The sequence below is a fragment of the Mchenga conophoros genome, linkage group LG12 (assembly GCF_057382185.1).
Source record: "Mchenga conophoros isolate Kocher_MC1m ecotype Shallow Benthic linkage group LG12, M_conophoros_male_GT1.1, whole genome shotgun sequence".
Lineage (NCBI taxonomy): Eukaryota > Metazoa > Chordata > Actinopteri > Cichliformes > Cichlidae > Mchenga > Mchenga conophoros.
Window position 1 is genome coordinate 29,203,223 of NC_140537.1, and position 25,721 is coordinate 29,228,943.

At 37.2% G+C, this 25,721-nt stretch overlaps 1 protein-coding gene across 1 annotated transcript; it reads left to right on the forward strand.

Annotated features, from left to right (window-relative positions):
* The first annotated feature begins 3,161 nt into the window (after window positions 1–3,161).
* Window positions 3,162–22,802, forward strand: mccc2 (methylcrotonyl-CoA carboxylase subunit 2). The gene is made up of 17 exons (XM_085295111.1): window positions 3,162–3,376; window positions 5,277–5,343; window positions 6,403–6,487; window positions 6,773–6,874; window positions 7,132–7,259; window positions 8,062–8,174; window positions 9,545–9,658; window positions 9,838–9,902; window positions 11,141–11,240; window positions 11,334–11,429; window positions 14,886–14,958; window positions 15,075–15,151; window positions 18,262–18,328; window positions 18,625–18,781; window positions 19,696–19,810; window positions 21,149–21,234; window positions 22,391–22,802. Exons 1-17 carry the CDS (start codon window positions 3,245–3,247, stop codon window positions 22,506–22,508), a joined length of 1,695 nt encoding a protein of 564 aa, XP_085151237.1. The 5' UTR covers window positions 3,162–3,244; the 3' UTR covers window positions 22,509–22,802.
* The last annotated feature ends 2,919 nt before the right edge of the window (window positions 22,803–25,721 follow it).

Here is a 25,721-nt window from a genome sequence, read left to right on the forward strand (position 1 = left end):
TTTTCATGTTCTCCTGGTGCCTGTGTGTGTTCTTTCTAGGTAGTCTGGCTTCCTTCCGCAGTCGAAAGACATCCATGTTTGAGTCATTACTGACTTTACATCAACTGAATGTGTGAATGTACGCTATGAAATGAGTTGTCTGTTTTCAAGTGTTAGGCCTGTGACAGACTGACGGTCCATCAAGGGTGTAGCCCACCTCCTCCCTGATAACAGTTGGGATAGGACCCAACCCCCCTGTGACCCTGAATTGGATGAGCATAAGAAAATGGATGGATGGAAGATAACCTTGATATCTCTGAGGATCATATTGCATCTGCATCTTTTAGGGCTGTAATCAAAATCACACCAAAAAAAAAAAAAAAAATCAAAGTTCAACTTATTCAAATATCTGATTTATAACTACCTCAGAAATGATGCCGGAGCATGCTTGAGTGACCTTCCTGTTAGTTGATAAGGTGGGAGAATTTACATCTGTATCATGAGTTGGTTCATGACTTGAAGTATAATTCCAGAATAATTCATTTCAGCTGCTGCTTGAACTGCCATAGAAGTCTAATCACTCGGAAAAAATGAACTGGTCAGGACAAAGTTCAGGCAAAACAAGGATAATGGTGGCTTTTATTCAAATATACCAGTAAGCAATTTCAGTGAGTCAGCATGAGCAGAACCCTGACCCCAGCTCACCTAAATGGAACCAGCTCACCTAATGTTATTATCTGCGCTTTTCTGATTAGACTGTGAAAAAGTAAAAATACCTGTAGCTTTTATGTAAAACCAATTTGCTTGTGTATTGAAATCTTTCAGTGCCCAATCTTTGGATTTGTGCAATATGCTGCCGGCAGGAGGTTAATCATTGTGATTTTGAAATAAATAGCTCAAAAACTGGAGTATCCCTGGATCCATGAAGAGATAAGCTGCAGTACATCTGCATCTGTTTCCTTTAGATCAAAATTTCAATCTGATAGCAGATTTACCACCCAAAACTTTGTGGTTTTAGAGTATAAAACAAATATAATAAAAATATCAGTATTAAAAAATTAATCAGTTTCATGCCTTCTATTTTTTTCCTTTTCATTTGCAATTCAGTCATTTTTCTAAACCTCTCAGCTATCAAAATGTTTTAGCTTTTTCTTTTTTGCTTTACTTTAAAAGAGGCTTTTCATGCCTCTACATCTATTCTGTCACTTCACGGCTGCTGCTGTGAAGAGTTCAAGGGTCACGGAAAAGTAGAGAGAGCTGGATGAGTGAGAGGGTTTAAGTTCACACGGAGAGTGGAGGATTGTATATTCCCTAAGAAAACAGGAGCAGTCATTTGAGTGGAGGTCATGGACATTTCCATGCATACTGATAGAATAGGTGGGAGCGTTGGAGGAGAAAGGCCTCTTAAAACCAAATGAACTAAAAGCTCTTGGTTTGAATGCTCTTCAGCCCGTACTTTACTCTACCTCGAATAAAGCACTCAGGTCAGAAGGGATGCTTTTTGAAGCTTTTAGGCTAACTCCCATTCCCACTTAAAACCAACTTTAGTTCCCATTTCTAAACAAGGCAAGGCCTTTTCCCTGCATTGGTTTCAGTGTTACTTTAGCATGTTGTAAAAGACCAATTTGTGGCCACAGTTTGTGAAATGTTCAGTGCACACCTTTTTAAGAAATTAAAGATGTGCATTCTGAATATGCCATTATTCATGCACATATGAGTCCAGTTCACATTTAAACAAATGCACATTTAATACCAACAGATCAGTTACTTTCCGGCTTTTCTTAAAGAACTGTATATTTTAACCTGCATAATTGTGTGAAAGGCACAGTTCTCTAATATACTAACACTTTTTGTAAAATTACACTGACCGAATACATTTCCTAGACAATTTACCCGATTGAAACGACCACATTATTACTCTAATGATTATCCTAACAATCAGCCAATCTGAAAACGTCCAGTTTTCAACTTAAGCACCTTGAGGGACCAGTTGTTGTGATTTGGTGATATATAAATAGAAATGAATTGAGTCTTCATTTTAAAATTGGATTATTTGTTTTCACAAGGAAGACAGATCCCCAGAGTGTAACTGTGTAAATAATGTACAAGAAGAGTAAGGCAAGCACACACACTCATGTAAGTTCAGCTCAGCTGTAGTGCTTTTAAAATCCACATGATGGCAGCTTTGACGTGCGATGCTCTGCTTGCTCTCATGCTTTCAGAGGAGAAATATCAACAGAAGTTTGCAGTTCTGGCCCTTGGAGCCGATGCATAATTATTATTATTTTTTTTTTTATTTCCATCTGAAAATGGATCTGCAAAAATTTATTCAGAAGCCGATTTACAACCTTGAGGAATAATTTACCAATTTAGGCCTATGGACAATAGATAGTTGGGAAAATATTTAGATGGGTGTTTTTTGTTCCCATCACAAGGCTAGAGAAAGAATTTAAAAGCTACACCTAAGCTACACCACAAAAGGTTTTAGCAGCCACTCTAAATTTGATGCAACAAATATGAAACAGTGCTTACTTCAGTTACAGCAGTACTGTTTTCATAACAAGAAGAACCTGAACGGGGATCTTATGGTAAAAAAAAAAGTGTTTAGGCTTTTAAAAAGATGCAAGATTCTTTACTTATATTTTGTTTAATTATAGCTATACCTTTACTGGTGCATACAATTCAAATAACAGATCAAGTCAAAGTCAAAGTCAAAGTCAACTTTATTTGTCAATTCTGCCACATGTACAGGACATACAGAGAATAGAAATTTCGTTACTCTCAGATATACTAATGTGTGTGTATGTATAAATATATGTAGATATGCATAAGACTATCTATATTATATATAAATATGTGATTTTGGAGGATGTAAACAGTACAGCTTGACAAAAGAATTGCACATCAGAGCTATATATAAGTAAGTTTAAAAACTAAAGTGATAGAAAATGCTGCATTTAAAACCACTCTTTACACTATTTGTGTGAAGCTGTAGAAAAGGCTGCTATAGGGAGCTTGATTTAAATATTTCAATCATATGACATAATTGTAGGATTTAGAAGTAACAAAAAACAAGCAATATTCATAAAAAAATGTGGTGCATTTTCACAAATCTGCACATGTAAACCGTTTCTTTAATCAGAAGGTGGCGATATGGAGCTCTACTTCCCCTGCCAAAAACCACAAAAGAAGATTACCGCTAGGTTACCTAGCAGGCTAGCAGTTGCTAAATTTGATCCCGTTTAATTAGTCGAGAACATTTAAAATGATCCTGCAGTCATTCAAACCGTGGCTGCTTCGTTGCAGGAGTCTGCCGTTGGCTTGCACAAGAGCGTACCACGCAGATAAAGTCGCTCGACTCGGCTCACAGCCTGATAAACAGACTTCTGAATATCAGGTAGGTTAGCCTGTTGCTAACGCCTGCTAGTCAAACAGTAAGGTAACAGTTCGGAGAGTTCAGACGCATCCAGGTGAGGTGTTTTACACCTGACGGGCAACAGGAACTAATAACGTTCCCAGACACGAAGGAAAGTGTTTGTTTAGTCTGTCCCCTATGTTGAAGTTCACTCTAGAGGTCAGACTCCTTAAAAGCTAAGAATTTATCGACAATATCAGCGCTGAAGAATTAAGTGAGTTGTGGAGCTAAACAGCGTGCAAAAAAGTCTACCAGTCTAACTGTGAAGGTGCAACCTCTGAAAGTGAAAGACACAAATAACAGCTTTGCATGTCATTGCAACAACAATACATTTCTTAGAATAACTGATTAGTGAGGCTTGATGTTTTATTGCTTAAAGTTGCTAGTTTGAAGCTATAATTTTGTGATTAGATCAATGGCACAAAACAGTCAATTCATCCTCAGTGGCACAATCATCAGCTGTTTAAATACAACATAAAAAAATCATATGCACACAAGGACTGTAGTGCTTTCCCACTTACCCCATTAAGGGTTAGTTAGTGGAAGCCAGTTACAGGTACAGATGTCTTGTATGAATCAGACTGGTGTTAATAGCAGGTTACTGTTGGGGTTGAGTGGTGTTTTAATTCAACAGTTAATCTGTTTTTTATGACAGCGTGTTTTTGTCATTCACAATTTATATGTGAATTACAAGTTTCAAAATACAAGATGATCAACTGCCCTTGAAGGTAAACTGTGTAAAAATCTCACCATGTCACGAGGTATCAGTCGATTGCCGATTGCAGTCAACTGAATTTTTTTTCTTACATTAACCAATTCAAGTGCATAGTACTAGCTATGTTGACCACTGTAGGACAAACAACTCTGCCTGCCATTAATCTGTAGTGCGTGTAGGTGTAGTAGGTGCATGTAGTATATGTCCACGTTTATTTACTGGAGGAGGCTGCAAAACCTTGTGAAAGGAGTCTAATACAAATCGATGAAGCACTGCTGTCTTTGCTGCTGTTTTCTGCTGTTTTATCAAGTGCCTCTAACATCTCTGGACTCAGACTCTTAGCAAATAAACTCTCACTAGGTGAGAATCCAATCAAACTGTTTGTTAGAGGCAAAGTGTGATTTTTAGTACAATCAAGCATAATATTAACAGACACAATATTCGCTTATAACCAGCTGTTGCTGTTGTTTAGCTAGTTTGTAGACAGCTGTCCAGAGATCGGAGGTTCGCTTGTCCAATCTGATGACAATAAGTCACTGTGACAATATCTAAGCATGTTTCCATGTGTTAGAGCCCTGACTTCAGTTCAGGAAATAAGGCTTGAGGTGAGCAGGATGAGGATGAGTTTCTAACCACATGCCGCTTGCTCCTTCACATTTTTGCTTCTTTGGTGAACAAGATCTACTCTCAGTTTAAAAACCATAGGTATGATCCTTAAATCATATCACATCTTGAATCTGAAGGTGCAGGCATGAATTAAAATTTGCCTCCATTGTACTGCCTGTGTGTTCTCGTCTCCTCTGCCTTTGGCGTACCACGTATGCGGTCCGTCTCTGGCCACACATATAAAAGGTTATTTGGCAGAACGGTGATGCCCGTCTTGTCCATTGTATTCAGTTTGCAGAGCAACATGGGAGCTTCCACAAACTGCTGACCTCTTCTGTGTTTTTTAATAAAATTATCAATTTGTTGGAACACATAACTAAACACTAATCAGTGTATATTTATGAGTACAATTTTTTTTATATTAAATAAACTCAACAAATGACTGGAGAGCATTTACATCATCATCATCATTTACATTTTCTTATTTTAGTGCAAATCTCTTACAGAAATTGGATTAAGAGGAAACTCTAACAAATGAATTTCTCTCTTTTTGTTTTTTAGGAGAATTATGACCGAATGAAAGTTCTTCTTGATGAGCTGAAAAGCCGGACAGAAAATATTAAATTGGGTATGTGTTCGCACACAGCAGGTTACGCACTATCCCAGAGATAAATTCATCACTTTGTGTTTTCATTTCAGCAGTTCAAATTAGTGCCTGAGTTCAGGCAATCTGGGTGATGAAATTGTTGCCCAAACATCATTGCTTACACCTATGTGTTCTAGTAAAGTAATCAGGTTCCACTTGTAGATGATTAAGCCTTAAGGGACCTGCTCTAACACGTAAATGCATAAAAAGCACTTTTTATATGGGAGTATGTGTTAAACTGCATGCCGTTTAACACATAGTTAGCTGTTTACTTGATCTTAACATAATGTAAAAAACATAAAATAATCTACTTCCAAACTCTGTAATGAGAGGTTGCTATTATTAGAGAGGCGTAGCTGGAACTCAGGAGAAAAGTTATGTTTAAAAGCAGTAGACAAGACATATTAAAAAATGTATAAGTTATTATGATTGTGTAGTCTACTGTATAAATATATAATAAAAGTAAGAAATATAAGACTTGTGTAAGATTGTTATTGTTTATAAAACATTTGTTTTTCTCTTCTGTTTATTTGTTTTTAATTCTTTTTCTCTTTTTGGTGAAATGTAGTTAAAAAAGTACAGTATTGCTATTTAGAGCAAGTTCTGTAAAAAGTATAGGTGTAATAAGGTTTCAAATTTTTATTCTTTTGATAAATGATGACATGACTAAAATAAAATGACAAAACATTGCAACTAATTGACCCAACAAAAGGAATAAATGTGCTGAAAGTGACAATAGAAATGATTTTCAGTAAAACACAGAAAGTTGTGACCCCGACCGAGGTACACGTTCGCTTATTTTTCAACCCTACTGGCACACAGAAAAACATCAGTAACTACAAAAGTCACAAAGAAATGAATAAAAGCCTGTCCCACCAGGGATTAACAATTCTTGGTAATTTTATGTTTTTATTTGTCTTACACCATCAGCACTGTCATCAATGCTACTTGCAAGAGTAGTAGTAGTACTTGCAAAATATTCTCAAATTGTTAAGTTTGTAATTTTGTTATTATTCATTTATTACTTTTTAATTAATTCAGGAGGAGGAGAAAAAGCAAGAAGACTTCATACTTCCCGTGGGAAACTGTTGCCTAGAGAGCGCATAGACAGACTGCTGGATCCAGGGTATTACTGCTTACTTCTATCTTTGTCACAGATTTAAAAGTCATGGCTGTTTCATCCCCCCTAGCTTTTGTCCTAGAATTTGTCCTTACACAAACTGTGGTATCACTAGTTTTAAATGTCTGATGGTGTCTACAGTACAGTTCTCTGTACAATGAGAAGAAGCAAAAGAGGATAATATTTCTCTAAACTAAAATGTACTATTTTAAAAGAACTTGTGCAGAAAAACATGGATGCATGGATATGAATTTGTCTTCTTTTCCCCGCTTTTATTTCATGTTATTGCAGGTCTCCATTTTTGGAATTTTCCCAATTTGCAGGATATGAGTTGTATGGAAAAGAGGAAGTCCCAGCAGGCGGTATAATTACTGGAATTGGGCGGGTTTCAGGGCAAGTGCTATAAATGTTTATGATATTCACCAGATTTGAATGTAATGCCTTTAAAAAATAGTGAAAGTGTTTCGTTCTGATGATCATATGTAAAAATGGTTCAGTTTAATAATTTGTCACAGATGAAAATTTATATTTTTAACCACAGGATCAGATCCAAAGTAATTACAGTGTAGGTTTTCCACTAGAATCTCAATTGAGTACCACAGGTGCATAATCTAATATTTATTTATTCATTCTTTTCTAAATGTTCATAGAGTGGAGTGTATTATTGTTGCAAATGATGCTACTGTCAAAGGGGGAACATACTACCCAATTACAGTGAAGAAACACCTTCGTGCACAAGAAATAGCCCAGCAGAACCATCTGCCATGCATTTACTTGGGTGAGTATCTCCATATTTGTAAGGGTTTGTAAAACACTAATAAACGATTATCTACAGAATCAAAGAATAATAATATTATTAATAATAATTATTAGTAATAAAAAATAATAATAGTAATAATAATTTTCTACTATCCCTGTTAGAATTTAACTTTAAAATACAGTAGGACTGTTGGGTTAGGGTTTGTCAGTTCACCTGTGCAAGTAGAGCCTGACTGATATATGCAATATGTTATAATGGCTAAAAAAATAAACATTTCAAAAGTAAGAGCGAGATGGATGAAACACTTTAACTGTGTTATAAGTGATGGTGTTGCATAGTTTGTCCACCAGAGGACACTCTGCAATTTCCCTGTTGACAACACTTATTTGGTTCACCACAAACACAACAAACCAGCTTACCCGTGTTGTTGGCAGAATGTAAATGAGTAATCAATGACTTGTAACAGTAAACCAAACTACATTTTCATTATATCTTAGTAAACACTCATAAATAACTGCTGGGGAAATCTGTTTGTTTCACACATCGGAAAAAAAAAACATTGGCCAGTATATCAGATTTTTAAATCACCAAATATTAGTATCAGTATTGGGCTTAAAACCCTATAACAGCTTCTTAAGGGACTTATGGGAAAAATCCTAATATTTGGGTTGTTTTTTTTGGGGTTTTTTTTGGTCAATATTTACACCAGAGACATCCCAGAATGCCCTGCCTGAGGATAGCAGGGAAGTCTGTCTCTGTAATCTAATTATAGTCGAGATGTTTATAATAAGTGAGTTTGTAATGTTTTTATCTCCTTCAGTGGATTCTGGCGGTGCTAACCTGCCCAGGCAGGCTGAAGTCTTTCCAGACAGAGATCATTTCGGGCGCATTTTCTACAACCAGGCCAGGTTGTCTTCAGAGGGAATAGCACAGGTGATGCATTGTATTAACTCATTTAATGGGCACAAAAGCAGAATGATAAAACCCTAACGGAGTGGCTTTATAATTTGCTTGCCTCCCCCGATTACATCTTTACTAAAGCCCATTATTGGGCTTCCACGATATATTTGTTTACCTTTTAAATAATGACTTTTGTTATTCTTTCATTCTATACGTGTAGAAGGCAATATAAATGAATATACATGAAAGTCACAGTCCTCTATTATGTATTTTTTAAATTATTTAATTTTTTTCACCATGCTGTCTTGGGGCAAAGGCCATTTTGCTGCAAGGCAAAGGCAATAAAAATACTGAGCGACAGATACACAAAAGAAATTAATTATGGCAGCAGGGGCATTCATGGCCTGTTGGAACATTGTGGGAAAAGCTTCCATGAACAGAAATTGACAGCAATCACATGATAAACTGTATTAAATTGAATTTAATATTTATTTAAGAACACAGAAGAGCCTTTATCACCAGGGTTATATCACATTATACTGCTCAGTGTCTGTATTTTTTGCAGTTCTGGTAGCTCTCTCTTTTTTCAACCATACGTGTGTTTACATCCTTGTTGAAACAAGAAAAATATCAAAGAGCAGAGGTGGTATATTCAAATGAATTCCACGCTTGAAGGCTCTTCATGTTTTGCACCTGCAGGCTACTCAAATCCATCTTATATATGATGATGAAGAGAACTGCAGCGGTTTTGCACTGTGCACGGTTTTGCACCTGTCTTGCAGTCACATCTCTATTGATTCAAGGATGATAAAAAGCAGGATATATTGCTCACCAAACCGACCTTCACTGTGTGTTATTTAGAAAGCTGTTTTCAAATTCATCTGCAGGAAGACGAAAGTTTTTCAGAGCTATAAAATGTTTTGGCCAGTGTAATGTTCTTTTGGAATTTTTCCTTCTCTTGGCAGAATAATATATGTTCAGAATTTATTTCTGGAAGAGTGGTTTTCTTGAAAATGGAATGTTTCTATGAGCCCACCTGAAATAAGAGTTGTAGTTCCCACATCTAAATTGAATACCATTCCCTGTCCAATAGGCATCATAAAGTCTGCAGTACTCATAGCTTAAAAGTTGTTGTTCAGTGATGTAATGGCTATTTTGTTTCTAGTATTTAAACTTTTCAAGTGAAACTATAACCAGATTTTTTTTTTGGTAATGGAGTAGTCATAGGTGGCATTATAACTGCACATAAGGTTAATTGAAGTTTTAAAGAGAAAAAAACCCCTAATCATATGCAAATTATTCAAAGCAGAGTAATGAAGATATCTTTGAAAATGCCTGAAGGATATGTTTTAATATTGTACATGTCTGATATGAGACCTAACTATTTTTCTTCTCTCTTCAAGATTGCTGTCGTGATGGGCTCCTGCACTGCTGGAGGAGCGTATGTGCCAGCAATGGCAGACGAGAGCATCATCGTACGGAAGCAAGGAACCATTTTTCTTGGAGGACCTCCACTGGTTTGTTAATTTTTTATTATTTCTGTTATTATTTAACATTAAGTAACTGACAAACAGACAAATATTGTGTTTCATTTTATAGAGCTAAATGTTTGTTCATATAGCAAGCTATATATTTGAACTTGTACTGAATACAAGAGATGAAATGCATATTTCCTGGTAATATAATTCTTTAATAGGTCAAAGCTGCCACTGGGGAAGAAGTTTCTGCAGAAGATCTTGGTGGTGCTGATCTACACTGCAAGTATGAACAGATCATTTTTATGGGATATGTGGGATTCAATATTAGCTCTCATCTTGACTTTTAAATACCAAAGAGATAGCTAAATAGTTTTCGCAAAATATATACATCAGGACTTGATGTTCGAATCCCTGAAAATGACGATTTAATGTCCTCTGTGACCTTGTGTTATACGTCCAGTTTGGGTATTCAAGTGATGCTAATTACAAGCTGGGTTGATAGAAAAGTAGATTGTTCTCTTACTGAAATCATAATGTTATACAGATCCTTAAAGCAAATTCACTTTCCTTGTTTCTGTGTCAATGAGGAGGCAGTACTTCACAATGACAAAGTGTTGTTACACAAAAGAAAAAGACTAAAATATCCAAATATCCCATTTACTTAAATATCCAACTACTTATTGTTATTTTCCCTTATTGTCATGTTGGGAAAGTTCCTACAAGCTTGGAACACCATCATTTTAGACACGTGTCCCATTACTCTTGATAGTTGTTTGGTAGAAGCTTCACCAGGTTTTTTTTTTTTTAGACATCTCTAGATGCTTTGTTAGGTTCAGGTCTGGACCCTGACAGAGTTTTTCCCCAAGCAACACCATTGTTTTCTTGGCAGTATACTTCAGGTTAGTCTTGTGTGATTCTAGTTGCTTGTTTAACCGAGGTCCTTCTTCCCAGATGACTCAATTCAGTTGAGCAGCCAAATTTAGGATGACTGTTCCAGGATTAAGAATGATGGAGGTTATTGTTCTCTTGGATATTATTGTGTCTTTCCCCAGATCTGTGCTTTGAGACAATCCAATCTAGCACACCTACCAATAGTTCTCTCGACATCATGACTTGTTTTTTTCATCTACAGTCTGCTGTGTGTGCCTTTCCTGATTATTTCTATTTAATTAAGTTAGGCACAATTGGAATCCAGTCAAGTTATATAGACATCTCAAAGATCATTGCTCTGAGTGTCATAGCAAAGGATTTGATTTGACTTGGGTAATTAAAGTGTTTCTCAGTTTCTTTCTTTCTTATTTTGAACCAATTAACAAAATACATTTTGGGCTTTGTCTTTGTTTCATATAAAAATGAACTCAATCCGATTATTAACCCTTTCATCGAAAGCATGAAATGTTCAGGAAACTTTCTACCTACACTATGTACTACATAGAAAGTACTGTAGGTTTTTTTCCCCCACAGTAATGATTTATAAGGTAATATTTCCAATGACTGCCTTTGTTTTTTCTTACTTTGCAGAAAATCTGGAGTGACAGACCACTATGCTTTAGACGATAACCACGCTCTTCATTTAGCGAGAAAGACAGTGAGAAGCCTTAACTACAGAAAAAATATCGAGGTCAGTCTGTTGTTTACAGTCGACAATTTAAATCAAACTGTTCTCTCTGTAGCTTCATTGACACTGAGTCTTTTTGTTTGCTTTTTTTTTTAGGTTACTATAGAACCTCCTGAGAGTCCTCTCTATCCTGCAGATGAACTCTACGGCATAGTCGGAGATAACTTGAAACGTAACTTTGATGTCAGAGAGGTAATTGCCCAGTTTCCAGAACGATGGTTTCAAGTCGCACTTAAAAAAATTCCCTTCTATATTAAGTGATACGCTTTCACAGGAGTGTGTGTAGATCTGTGATGGACTACACCCTATTATTCACTAGCTTGTAGAACTAGAAATAACTTGGAGTAATAATGTTCAGTGTGACTTTATCAGTGTTTCACATCATTGTGGTGGATTGTTGTCCCACTATTCTAACATTTCTTCAGTTCATTGATTTCTGCAGAGCTCTCCTAACATACCTGCACAGCATTTCAATCAGTTTGAGGTCTGGGCTTTTATTGGGCTGTTGCAGCACCTTGATTCTTTTCTTTTTCAGCCAGTCTGTTGTAAATTTTCTGCTGTCCTTGAGATCGTCATCTCGTTACGCAACTCAGTTGTGCCCGTGCTTTAGCTGTCAGACAGATGGCCTCATTTGGCTTTAGAATATGCTGGTGTACAGAGGAGTTCATGCTTGACTCAGAGACTGTAAAGTGCTGCAAAACAAGCACAAATCATCTCTCTTCCACCATGCTTGATAGTTGGCGTGAGGTGTTTGTGCAGATCTGCTGGGTTTGGTTTTCACCTTACATGGTGTTGTGCATTATGACCAAACATCTCCACTTTGATTTTGTCCAAAGGACATTGTTCCAGAAGTCTTGTAGTTTGTTCAGAAGCAACTTTTTGAACCTAAGCTGTGCTGCCATGTTCTTTTCAGAGAGCAGAGGCTTTCTCCAGGCTGCACTAACAAACAAGTCCCTTGTATTTCTAATTGTATTTAGGGCTGGGCCATATTATACCGTTCACGGTAATACCGGTATAATGTTAGGCAACGATAGGAAAATGAAATATCGCGATAGAATGGGAGTAAAACGCGCATGCGCAGTGCCTTTGTTTTCATACGCACATGGCCGATTGTTGAGTGAAACAGATGAACCAGAATTGGTTTGTAAAAATGGTGCAACTTCCGTGATGTGGAACTGGTTTGATGTTTGTCCGTCAGATACACAACAAAGCACATTTTTTTGCAGAACATGCAAGCGGCCGTTGTTATTGTCATATTTGTCGGACTAAGATGCTCTTAAATCTGGGAGTAATCTGGGTCCTAAACTCCGTATGCTTCAGGTCAAACGAACACTGCAGCATCACTGAGCGTTAAAAACTGTCTAAATTCTTTCATCTTTAATAAAACGATCAGCATTGCTGCTTTACCAGGTGTAACTATAAAGTTTAACTTCCAGGCATCCATGAAAACAAAAGTTATTACATTTAACGGAGTTAGAAGTTAGCAGGAAGCTAGCGGAAGTTAGCTCGCTAGTTTCGCTAGTTACCTAAGCATGATATTGCATGTTCTGACTGAGAGATTTCTGAAAAAAATCAAACGTACAGCTCTGCTATCACTTCCAACATAAATGAAGACAGGAAACTAAACAGCAGTGACGTTTGTAGGGTTACTGAAGTTGGGCTAGCTGGTATATAATGATGTGCTACGTGATCGCTAGCGACACAGCTATGTTAGCATAACATAAACAGTGAAGCTGGAGGACGAACACTAACACTTTTCCACTTATAAAAGTTAACGTGAAGGTTCTTCATGGTTAGAGACAAATGCAATCGCATGGCAGGATGCTGTAAACGGACCAAACTTCAGTCAGGAGAACAACTGAGATAATCCATCCACAATACGAGGTTAGTCATTAATATACTGCAGCAACATGGGAATAGAGCAGCTGCCAGAGAATTCAACATTAATGAATCAATGGTACAGAAGTGGAGGAAGCAAGAAGAATGAGTTTAATAAAGTTTGATTTATCTGACTGCTTTGTTTCACTTAATGTGCCTTATAATCCCGTGCACCTTATGGTCCGAAAAATACGTACTGCACACTGCAGTTTAATGTTGCAAAGCACCTCTTTTTAACTTCAGTGGATATTATACATGGTTATGCTCAGGATATGTCAGCCCATTTCTACTGGAAATGCCTTTTGGTTAAACTTTCAGCAAGGAATTTGCATTTGCACTGTTACATTTTTATAAAGCTTTAATGTACATAAAAACCAGCTTCTTGTTTAAGTGAAAATAAATGGAAGGTTGTCTTTTTGCGCTAGTAATGTTGTGGAGTTGTATTTTGTCTCGCATCAATTATATCGTCAGTTATATCGTTATCGCAAATTTTCAAATATATATCGTGATAAATATTTTTGGCCATATCGCCCTGCTCTAATTGTATTGTCATGAATGTTAACATTTAACATGCTAACTGGACCCTGTAAAATCTGAGATGAAGTTCTTGTTTTTTTTTACGCCACAGAAATAAAAGGCTGATGGAGTATTGTTGTCACCCTCCTGGGTGAGTGGGCAGGTGGGCAGTGTGGGCACCCACAATTGTAAATACAATAACTCAAGAAAGATGCGATGCAGATTTGGAAATCTTTACCATGGGTGCAGCTGCTAGAAGCTAGAGCATTGCTGGGCCTGAACTTTGGTTCGATTTCCTGGGAAGATTGTGGCATTGTATTAACACACACCTGAATATTCCAGACTAGAAAATTTCTGTTCAGTTTTATTTATACAGCTCCAATTCACAACAAACTCTCAAAGCTTCTGCTTTTATAGGTCACACTTGCTGATGATCAGTAAATCAAATACTTCTGGTTAGCAACACCTGGCTGCTACTTATCCTGTTCCTATGGAATTCCTTTGAAGCAATAAGAGTGTACTAAGCTTTTCACAGGACTGCTTGGAAGATTTCTTTACCATTTCTGAACATTTCAGAATCTTATTTGGATATTTTGTAGGATACTGTGTTGAACCTCTTAGTAATTAGTTTAAAATGGTGAGATAAATAATACGACTTTTCTTTGCTATGATATTATTTCTTTAATGTGAGTCAAATATAATAAAATCATTCATTCATCTCATTGTTTAATACAGCCAAAAGACTGATTTACACAATGTGGAAGTGCTATGACTGCTTTAAGATTTGTAAATAAACCAATTTTGATTGGTTTATTTATAAATCTGGCTGTCAGAGGTTCAGAATGCACTTTAACAATGTTGAGTTGTCATGTTCTCCTATCAGCAGCTGAATCAATAATAAGGTGGCTGGCATCAGTCACTTTGCTTTTCTGCTGTGTGGCAGTGCTTGCCAGATATTCTCTATTGGTTTAAAGCTTGTGCCCTTTGATTCTTGATGTAGACCCGCGAGCTAGAATTACTGCTTACTCTACAGATGCCAAAGTGTTTGTAGTGTAGAATAGTATTGGCAGTCCATTTAAGGTTGTAAGATCAACTGAGTGCAGCCTCTTTACAGGAGTTTTTCAAGTGTAGCATTGCTTTTAGCAGAGTGAAAATCACTTAAATAAGTAGAAATTGTTGAAAAGTTGTCACTATCTGTGTTATTTGACATTGCATCACATTTTTTATAACTTTTGTTTACTGATTGGATTGCAGGTCATTGCCAGAATTGTAGATGGCAGTAAATTTGATGAATTCAAGGCATTCTATGGAGACACGCTTGTTACAGGTATGTGAACTAGTATTGATTTCAATTTCCAAGACATGGTTGATTTTTTTTTTCTTCTCTAAATTTAAAACCTGACCATTGTTTGAGTTCATTCTTGTGAATTTGTACCTTTTAAGGATTTTCAAGGATATTTGGTTATCCCGTTGGAATCATTGGGAACAATGGAGTCTTGTTCTCAGAGTCTGCAAAAAAGGTAAAGGCACTTTATAGCTACAGATAAATCAAACTGTAAAAACTGTCTTTTATCTGCAAAAACAATACAATAAATAAATAAATAAAACCTATACAAAGTTAAAAGCTGAATTTCCAGGAGACTGAGCTTTGTACTGTTTTTGTGCCTCTCAAAATGTCAAGGACTTTAAACACTGTGTGGAAATAGTACAGATAGCGTGCTCCACAGATATTTGCTGCTTATGAACACCAACATTTTTCTGTTTGTAGGTTATTTGCACTTCTCATTCACATTAGAGTTGTAGTGTTTCTCCTATGCAAGAAGCCTTAAAATGCACCTTTACATCCTTTCACGAGTAGTCTGATAACTATGATAGCATTTAGAAACCATGCACGGAGAACAGTAATAATTTTCATTCAGTGTAATTCACTTAATTCTCAAGCCAATTTGCTGTGCACAGAGCTGAACTTTATACAGGCTTAGGGAAGATGAGGGGCCGAATTTGTGATTATAGACTAATAAGTTTTTCTAAGCACGTTTTGAATTGGATTACAAGCTTGACCTGAACGAAGATTTCTTTCATTCATTTTTATTTTTTATTTTTTGCGAGGTCTCAACATGACATTATAAGCATTGGCTATCTCGTCACTATAATTACTTTCAAAAGGGTCTGATACAGTGCCTCAGACAAAGATGTGGAACAGACATGCTCGGGGAGCATATTCAAGAAAAATCAATACAGTACCTGCATTTCTGAGACACGCTGTCATCGCTAAAGACATGCCCAGGCTTCCATTATGCTAACTTTTAAACTGTTAAAAGCTTTTTCCAGTTTTTTCTGTTTTGATAAAAGGGAGAGGTATCAGAGATACGATTAGATTTCTGTTGTTCACACATTCAAATTCAAATTCAAATTTTATTTGTCACGTACACAGTCATACACAGTACGATATGTAGTGAAATGCTTGGACAACTGCTCGTGACCTAAAGAAAACAAAAAAGGAAAAGGCTATGAATAAGATAGGAAATAAATATGAAAAATTAAAAAGGGTAAATTTAACTAGGAAGGAATAAAATATAAATTAAGGTTAAAAATGAAATAACTGTACAACACAAATTAGAATGAAGGGTAAATTTAACTGGGAGAATAAGATAAAATATATAAATTAAAGTTGAAAATAAAATAACTGTACAACAAAATACACAATATAGAACTATATAAGAATGTATGAAGAAATATAAATAAATATATACACAATAACAGCAGCGTGATTTAAGTAATGAAGTGAAACAATGTCCAGAATGTCCAGTGTGTGTAAGAACTGTATGTGTGGGTCAGTACTGTGTGGTGGTGTGATTGAGAGACCGTATCGCCTGCGGGAAGAAGCTCCTCCTCAGTCTCTCTGTGTTGGTCTTCAGGGAGCGGAATCGCTTTCCTGACCTCAACAGAGAGAACAGTCTGTTGTTGGGATGGCTGAGGTCCTTCACGATCTTCCTGGCCTTGGTCCAGCACCGCCTGCTGTAGATTGAGTGCAGGTCAGGGAGCTCGGAGCGGATGGTGCGCTCAGCTGTTCGCACAACCCTCTGTAGAGCTCGTCTGTCCTGCATGGTGCTGTTCCCGAACTAGGTTAAGATGTTTCCCGTCAGGATGCTCTCTATGGTGCAGGAGTAAAAGTTCCTGAGCACCTTGGAGGGCAGGGTTAGGGTCAGGAGCAATGTTATAGATAACCTTATCTCATACTACCTCATGCTACCATATTATCTCAATAGAACACTTTGCTCTCAGACTGCAGGCTTACTTGTGTTTCCGAGAGTATTTAAATGTAGAACAGGAGGTTTCAGGCCCCTCTTCTACGGAACCAGGTCCCAGTTTGGGATTTGGGAGACAGAGACCCCCTCTTTTTTTAAGATTAGGCTTTTGTTCTTATAGTTAGGGCTGGATCAGGTGAACACACTCTTAGTTATACTGCCATTGGCCTAGGCTGCTGGGGGCTTCCCATAATGCACTGAGTGTTTCTTCTTCTTCACTCATCTGTTTTCACTCTTTGTGTTTATACTAATAAAGAGTGTGTTGCATTTAATCATCAGCTACTCGTCTTTTGTCCTGTCTCCCTTCCCTTACCCCCAGCTGGTGGCAGTAAATGACTGCCCCTCCCTGAGCCTGGTTCTGCTGGAGGTTTCTTCCTGTAAAAGGGAGTTTTTCCTTCTCACTGTTGCTTGCTCAAAGAAGGGTTTCTGACTGTTGGTTTGTTCTCTTTATTATCGTAGGGTCTTTACATTAAAATATAAAGCACCTGGAGGCAAATGTTGTTTTGATTTAGCGCTATATAAATAAAGTTGAATTGAAATTGAATAATTTCACAGAGAAGCAGTCATATTTCACATTGTTTCCAACTGTTGTTTGCACTTTGCAACACACAAAAAAATGCTTCACTGAAAGAGAGCCAGTGGAGGAAACTGCCAAAATAAAGAAAACACCTGAGTAATTCAGCAATACAAATATATGGAAATGAGTTGTCTCCACATAGTTCAGTCTTTTGTATGTGTTTGTCTGTTCAATATTTCCTGGCAGCTCTGTGTTATGCAGTGATTTTTTCTGACATAACTGAAGGCCATTCACCGCCTTCGTATTTAAACTAGAATACAGAAAATACAAAGTCAGTGTAGCGGCAGGTGAGCTCGCTCCCAAAGTAACTGGTTTCTGTTATTTCTGGATGGATTGAGGGGAGGCCATGAACTCTGTTGCTTGTTTTATTTATTTATTTATTGTATTAACAGGTGTAATGCAAGATTCAAAAGCATCACCTCAGGCAACATTGTGACAGTTTACATCTTCTTGTGAAAATACAAACTCCAGATGTAATCCAAACTTTTCAGTGGGTTATTACCCAGATTTCACTTCACTGGATAAACTTGTGTGCTTTGAATATATTTTCTTAAAAATTTACACATCTCTTTCCTTTGGCAGTTCATTTAAAGTTTATGGTCTCTTGGTTATTTCTTGAGAGGCCCAAAAAGTAAATCATTACCATCTTGTACTATTTTAAGGTAATACATGTTTGAACTCTGGGCAGTTGTTCTTTAGGTCTGAGAATGTACTACATGTAATGAATATCTGAAATTCTTTTCAGGGGACGCATTTCATTGAATTATGCTGCCAACGAAACATTCCACTTGTTTTCCTCCAAAACATAACAGGTCGGTGGGAATTCTTTATTTACATCGGTAATTTTGTTCTGTTGTGGGGTTTAGATGTTGTTTGTTACTCGGCAAACAATTCTGAATATTATTTACTTTAATTGCAATGTGATCTGTGATCATACAGATAATTTTATAATTTACATCATAACCAAATCTTATTATATGATGTACAAATCTGTTTCATTAATCTCCCAGTTTGACTTATTTCGTGTTTAAGATTAACACAGCCAGACTTTCCTCCTTGAAATAACAACACAGGCTTAGGCTATCTCTTGTCTTCATCTTCATCTCAGGCTTCATGGTGGGTAGGGAGTATGAAGCAGGAGGAATTGCCAAGGATGGAGCCAAGATGGTTACTGCGGTTGCCTGTGCCAGTGTACCCAAGATTACTGTTATCATTGGCGGCTCCTATGGTGCGGGAAACTATGGCATGTGTGGCAGAGCCTACAGGTATGAAGAAATTCTCTGTAGGGATTAGAGGTTTGTTGGAATAAAAATCAGCCCTGGTAACAGCTAAAGTAAATTAATTCATTGTGAACTATTGCGAAACACATTAGCTGCTTCTCTGCGAAATTCAAGTGTACAAAATGTACAAAATGCAATTGCCTTTCATTTTGTGCATCAGATAGCCTTGGACTTCTTGCGTGTAGGTGGTAGTGACCTTTTGTAACAGTAAAAGAGACTTTCTAAGTGGAACCCTTTCAAAGCTAAGAAGTATTTTAAAATAAAAAAAATCAATTTTAATCAAAATAAAGTGACATTTATTACTCGAGGATGTATCATTATTTTGTCTTTTTAATTTTTGTCAGCTATTTTTCAAAGACTAGGAGTGATAAGAAGCTGAATTATTGATGTGTAGCATCCTTAGTGAAGAGCACTCTACAACAGAGTGCAGTGTATTTGTATAGGTAGATAGACTGATGGATAGAAGTCTTAAAATCACTTGAGGAAGTTTATCAGATTTTGCACAGCTCCCTCTGGATAGAAAAAAATGGTTTTAACAGTATTAAAATTACCATTCAAATAGCTTTAAGCATGTATGAAGTCAGTGGAATGATAATATTATTGTGGGCACACTCATGTTTAATTCCTATCAGGTTATTTGAGCTGTAATAAGCGTCCTCATGTAAATTGAAATAAGCATAAATGATTTAGTGTTTTGGAAAGTTGGAGCTGATACTCACCCTCCCTTAGTCTTTCTATGAAATATCAAAGAAGTACTTTTCCCCAGGTTAAGCCCTCCTAGTCTCTCAAATCATATTTTTGATGTTCAGGGTTTCTTTTGTTATCCTATTGGTTGTGATCTAGGTGACTATTCTGGCTCTCGAAACATACTCAAATTGACACTGTTTCTTGTCTCACAGCCCACGTTTCCTATACATGTGGCCAAATTCCCGAATCTCTGTAATGGGTGGTGAGCAAGCTGCCACTGTCTTGGCTACCATCACTAAGGATCAGAGGGCACGTGAGGGAAAGGAGGTAATGATTCATGTTAATCGCTTGACACGGCAGACTAAAATCTGTGCTCCGCTGGAAAGGCTTGAATTGACTTTAGTGGGTTTCCTGCCAACAGCATAAACATTATGAAAGACACTTTTCTTTCAATAATGGTTTGACATGGCACAGTGAAATAATTTCAGTGTTAAGTGTGACTGTGATGACTTATCCTGAATAGTGTAGCCATCAAATGGCTGTCATTAAACTGTGTCAGGTATGCTGTTATGGGGCTATTAACCAGTGCATTAATAGCTTCAGAATGACACCTCACATCAGTGCCCTGCTGACAGCCGTTTTGATGATGTTTAAAATGTTTCAACTCAAAAAGGTTGTAAAAACTAATCATTGGGTCAATTTTTGAACAGGTATCAAATATTCTTATTTTTTTCTGCTTTTATTCTACATGTCTTCACAGTGGAACACAGGTTGAACTACCGAGAGCTTATTAAATTATACAGTATAATACAGCTTACATGTTAAACATGTATTAGGTGTACAGTCAGTACTACAGTTGTTTGCCCCACGAAAACACAATTGATAGTATTCTGAGCCTGCACCACTCATCACTTCCACCAAAATAAGAACTTCCTTTGTGATTAACCAACATAAGTCGAACTTTACGTGAGAACTCAAATATCTGGTTCAGTCGTTTAGAGCACAGGATGGTCTTTTCCTTGTCATCTTCCTAGTGCAATTGCAGTGTCCGATTGCAGCCATGTGAGTGCAGCAGGGGTAATTGTGCAGTGAATTCCCAGCAAGTATGGTGTCATGTGTCGTGCCTCCTGCAGGCTCTACACTAGGTACCCCTCAAATGAAGTGTTTCCAGTAGAGAGAATGCATCTGAAGCATTTTATCTTCGATTATGTGCTTCATGTGAGAAAGGATAACTTAGGGCGATGAGCTTATGTGTGAAAACATGTCTTCCTGGTTAAAATTAAAGCAGTCCAATATAGAGACCTTGAATTACAGTTTAATGAATTCAGTTTTTCTTCATACCATTTCTTATATTTTTGTTGCTGTTTAATTTAATTTTTCCCCCTTTTTAAAAAAAATTGTTTCTGATATTTACAACAGTTTGGCCCATTTAAATCAGTAAAGATTAGCTTTGCGTTATTTATCGAGTGTATGATCTGTTTTTATTGTGTTCACAAAGATTGGCTTGGTGTTTTCAAGCTGGGGAAATTGACCTTCATGGCAAATGAAATGGCTGTGTGCTTTCAGCTTTACATTTCACTACACCTTCAATAATTCAGACAACCTTTAAAACGCCTCTGGCGCAGGTCCTTACCACCTAATTCTATTTTCTCAATATATTCACAGTTCACAGCAGAGCAAGAGGCTGCCATGAAGGAGCCAATCGTGCGGCGGTTTGAAGAGGAAGGCAGTCCGTATTACTCCAGTGCTAGGTGAGATCTGCTCATCCAATATGTTGTATTTTAGGGATGTGTGTGATAAAATGAAGGACTACACATAACTGAGTCTTTGAATTTCCAAAATTGGTTTAACTACTGTTGCTAAGATAAAATGTTGTTTCTCGAATGGCAGCACTGGCCACAAATGAACTATCAGCAGGCCACCAGCATGTGTTTATAATTTATTTTTTAGACTCTTTTCAGTAATCTCACATTAGCCTTATTTTCCAAGAACTAAGAAACCACAAGACTATTCATGCAGGACCAGTGATGCTGTGATGTTTTTCTTTAGCATCAGATGTCCTGTTGTTTAAATAATAAGAGCCGTGTTCTTTTCATTTAGTCCCTGAGCTGTTTTCATTGTGTGTTTGTAAGCGTAGAGTACAAATCCTCATGTGGTGATTACATGTGCGTCTTAAAATGAGATGGATAGTATACTGTACATATTTATCTAACTGGAAACTGCCTCACTGACATTAAAAACCAATATAGTTATGAAGGTTAAACACACATTTCAGAGCATGTCGGTGCTTATTTTTGCAGTTAATTGTATAAAATATAAAGAAAGAGAAAGGCCAAGGGGCAATCAAGGCCCCATTACACACTAATTAATCACAAGCTACCCTGAAAGCACTTGTCAAATTTATGTGTGTCATTAATGCTTGAAACCTGTTGTATCAGAATTGCTTGCTGTGGAAGCATCAGTTAATGAATAAAAAAAATTAGCTAACTGCAAAAGAGTAAGAATTTTGAAAACTGATTTATCTCTTCATTTATTTACGACTTAAGCAGGAGCTGGTATTAGTTTCTTAAATATCAGGTCTTGCTTGTCTATTATAATCATTTATCTGATGATACGCTTATGATATACATATACTATATTATATTAACAACAGCCATATTGTTTGCTCTTTAATGAAATATAGGTCCGACTCTGAAAAAAATACAAATCTGATACCGTGCAGAAAGGAAAAAAATGCAAATCTTTAAACCTAGACTATAAGGGGAGTCATCCAAAGAGAGGAAGACAAAACCTTGACACTCTATTAAAGTAATTGATTATAGTCCTGCACAAGCACCACAAGAAGTATCGCATGAGTGAGGAGTAATGTGCCATCTAATAATGTGGAGCACTTTATTATTTTTACAGGCTGTGGGATGACGGGATTATTGATCCTGCTGAAACTCGTATGGTTTTGGGTCTGAGCCTCAGTGCAGCACTCAATGCACCAACAACGAAGACACGTTTTGGAGTTTTCCGGATGTAATGCTCATTTAGTTTGTACATATAGAGACACGAGACTTAGTATAGATTTACTGTTTATATAGTATTTCTCGTAGTTTACCAGATTGAGTAAAAACTCTCACAGAGTTGGGATCGCTCGACTTTGGATACCTTGAGCTGTGACTGGATGATGGAACTGTTGTGAGACACTTCCCCTGTTAAGTTGTGCCTTAACTGTTTTCATTCCAGTGTAAATGCACCTTTTCTTAAATGTGTTTCATTTGTTGGCTCAAGTACTGTAAATGCAAACAATTAAAAAAAATGTGAAAAGTTCAAATTGCTGCCTTTTCATCAATCGTGCATGGCCAGAACGAAAGAAATCTTCATAAGGGGGCACTGTTTAGCTATAAATATCTGAGGTAGTGTAGAGGAAGCATACAAGCACACACAGAAGGACCTGCGTATATAAAAGGAGAAAAAGTATTTTGAAGATTTCCAAGTTTAGTGTAATTATTTATTATTTAGAGACACTGGAGAGTTTATTCTTGTCTGGCTTTCTGGGGCTTCTGCTTGTTTATTCTTTTATTGTAAAGCACTTTGTGATGTCTGCTGTGGAAAGGTGCTGTGCTACTATTGTGTCAAAGGCACAAATAGGATGTGGTCTTATATCTCATGCTGCAGACAGAGTGTGCTGTGTGCCGAAGCTAAGCCTCAGAACGAGTTCTTCACTTTACCAGCTGGCCAGCCTCTCTTTCCCGCCCTCCCGGTTTTTCATTTTGTCAATTTATCTTTTTAATTGAACATGTTGCACACAGTTGATATGTTCACATATTGGTATAGACCATCTGAATTCCCCCTTGCAACAAGTTAGGTTTTCCTCCGAAGGATTTTCAGAACCCAGGGATTTGGTGCAGGAGTAGATTTGAATGTTTGTATGAAGCCAGGTGGTTAAAATGCTTAACTGGAAGCCCTTCATGCTCCTCTGTGTATGACTGTGTGCCTGGTATACTGAGGCTGTGAGAGCCTCACTTTGGGGAGAGCAAAAATACTCAGGCCATGATATGTGTGGAAGGTGTGTGTGTATGCATGTGTATGCCACCCACACACACACTTTTTAAAACTGGTTTGCTGGTTATTTCTTCCTTCGTGTTCCACCAAATGTCACTGTAGGAGGACTTACCGAGCACAATGGACCCTTCTTCAAAGTTTTTACTGAAGTAAAAAAGCCATAATGATTCAGAAAAGTCCTATTTTAAGAATGTTTTAACATAGAGTATACATCAGAGAGTGAAATATCACTTAAATGTCAAATTTACTTTTGTTCCATTTTTTTTTTTAACCAGGAGATATGCACGTGAGATCTAGAATCCTTTTTGGAAGAGCGTCCTCCACAAGATAGAAATCAACAGTCACAGAACAACACACGCATAATACATTAAAGAAATGAAGTATTGAGATTAAAAATATCACTATAGAAATACCTGAAAAATGTGTTTCACTGTAGGTCAATGTCTAGTTAGACAGGTGTGACAGCCTTCAAGTCATTTCAGATTAGTCATATTTAGTGAGCTCAGCTTCCTAAGATTTAGTTGGTTTTGCAGCAGATTTCAAGCAGATGGAGCAGCATATTTGAAAACACTTTTTTCTCTCTCTCAAATTCAGTAGAGGCTTTGGGGATGGATAAAAGAACTAAGTCTTGGGAGGGAAGACAGTAACTTCCTACGCATTTTTGACTGATGTAGGTCAGTAAGTAAGATGGGAGCAGACCAAGAATAGTTAAATAACAGGATGCCAGCAGATGAGTCTACAGGACAACAAAGCACTAATCCAGCTGAAGCACAGATACAAACAATTCAAAGAAATTGATTCAAACAATCAAAAGCATACGCTGTAGAAGAACTCTACTGAAAGTAGATCCGGCAAAGGAGAAATGCAATGCAACAAAAGTGACTATCCTTGCAATCGCCGACACAAACGTTAAAAAGAAAATACTGAAATGAAGGTGAGTACTCATGTGTAAGTCGACTCTTGGACATATCCTTTGTCTATCTCCATGTCTGCACCATGGTTCCTCATGGGAAGAACCACCTGATGGAATTTTAAAAATCTGATTCAGTGACCAACTAAAAATCAGTTGAAACACAGTTGTGACAGTAATCAGGAAGATAAGAGTGGGGCATAATAACTCTAATCAGAGGTGCAGTAGCTGTCATCCTAGAATGATTCCACAGATTCCACAGATTCCACTTACAATCTAGCACTGAAGCACAGATGGTCAAGTGCTTCAGCCTTGGCACAGGGGTTTTCAATGGAAATCTGTCTCCATTGAAAAGCTTAGTACAAAGGACACAAGACTGCAATATAAAACTTTGCTATAGAGCATAAAGAGTAGCTTGAATATTGGCAGCAAATTCTTTAGTCACATGAGACCTAGAGAGCTTTGTTTGGCTCAGATCGATTCCGGCATGTTTGGCCTGATGTTGGCCTGGAACAATGACTGAAATCATTGTCCTGACAGTGAAGCAAAGTTTGATGTTATTGGTGAGTGCAAAAGGTGTTGGAGAGGTGACATTTGTAGATTGCACCATGAATTCTCGTGAACTAGATAATTCCCTGTCTCCAGAAGCCTGCCAGAAGAAGAATAGTGTAACATGACAACAATTCAAAGCGCACAGCAAAAGAGTTTCACACAAGTGTTCTTAAAAAATAAAAACTATGAAATGCTCAAGCATGTGCCTGGCCTGGATCAGAATACCTCTGTAGTAGAAAGTAGATAAATGTAGAATAACAATTCTCTCTGGAAAAGACAGACTCAACTATTTCTCTCCAGGAGCTTCTATAATGTTTGTGTCTTTCACAATAAAAAGGATTGAGAGTGTTATTAAAAAATAAATAAGTATGAGCTTTAAATTTCCACAATGAAAGGTGTAGTGACTTTTGTTGGATTGAATTCATCCTGTGAGGTCTGTTAATGCAGTTACTGCAAGGTGATCCAGTTTTGACTCACTTCACATGTAAGTGATACACAAGTGGTACAGGTGTGCACTCGCTTTTGTTGAAGCTGTTTATTTACAGCCTTAGTGATCTTTCCTACTGACTTGAACTACTTTTAATTACAGTAGCAATTAAACTTATGAAACGTTTTGCCTCTGAGGATGTGAGCTTCTCCTAGGATTCAAAGGAATAAGAGGTAGTTGGGATAATTTCCAAGACAGAGGCAGATTTTTCATGACCTGGCCACTGGCAGCACTGATTT

Bases quoted from the DNA above. Each gene is read 5' to 3' on its own strand.
- mccc2 (XM_085295111.1), top strand. From the start codon at position 3,245: ATGATCCTGCAGTCATTCAAACCGTGGCTGCTTCGTTGCAGGAGTCTG. The intron at 14,959-15,074 runs GTATGTGAACTA...GTACCTTTTAAG, and splicing joins TGGAGACACGCTTGTTACAG to GATTTTCAAGGATATTTGGT. The intron at 21,235-22,390 runs GTGAGATCTGCT...TTATTTTTACAG, and splicing joins CCGTATTACTCCAGTGCTAG to GCTGTGGGATGACGGGATTA.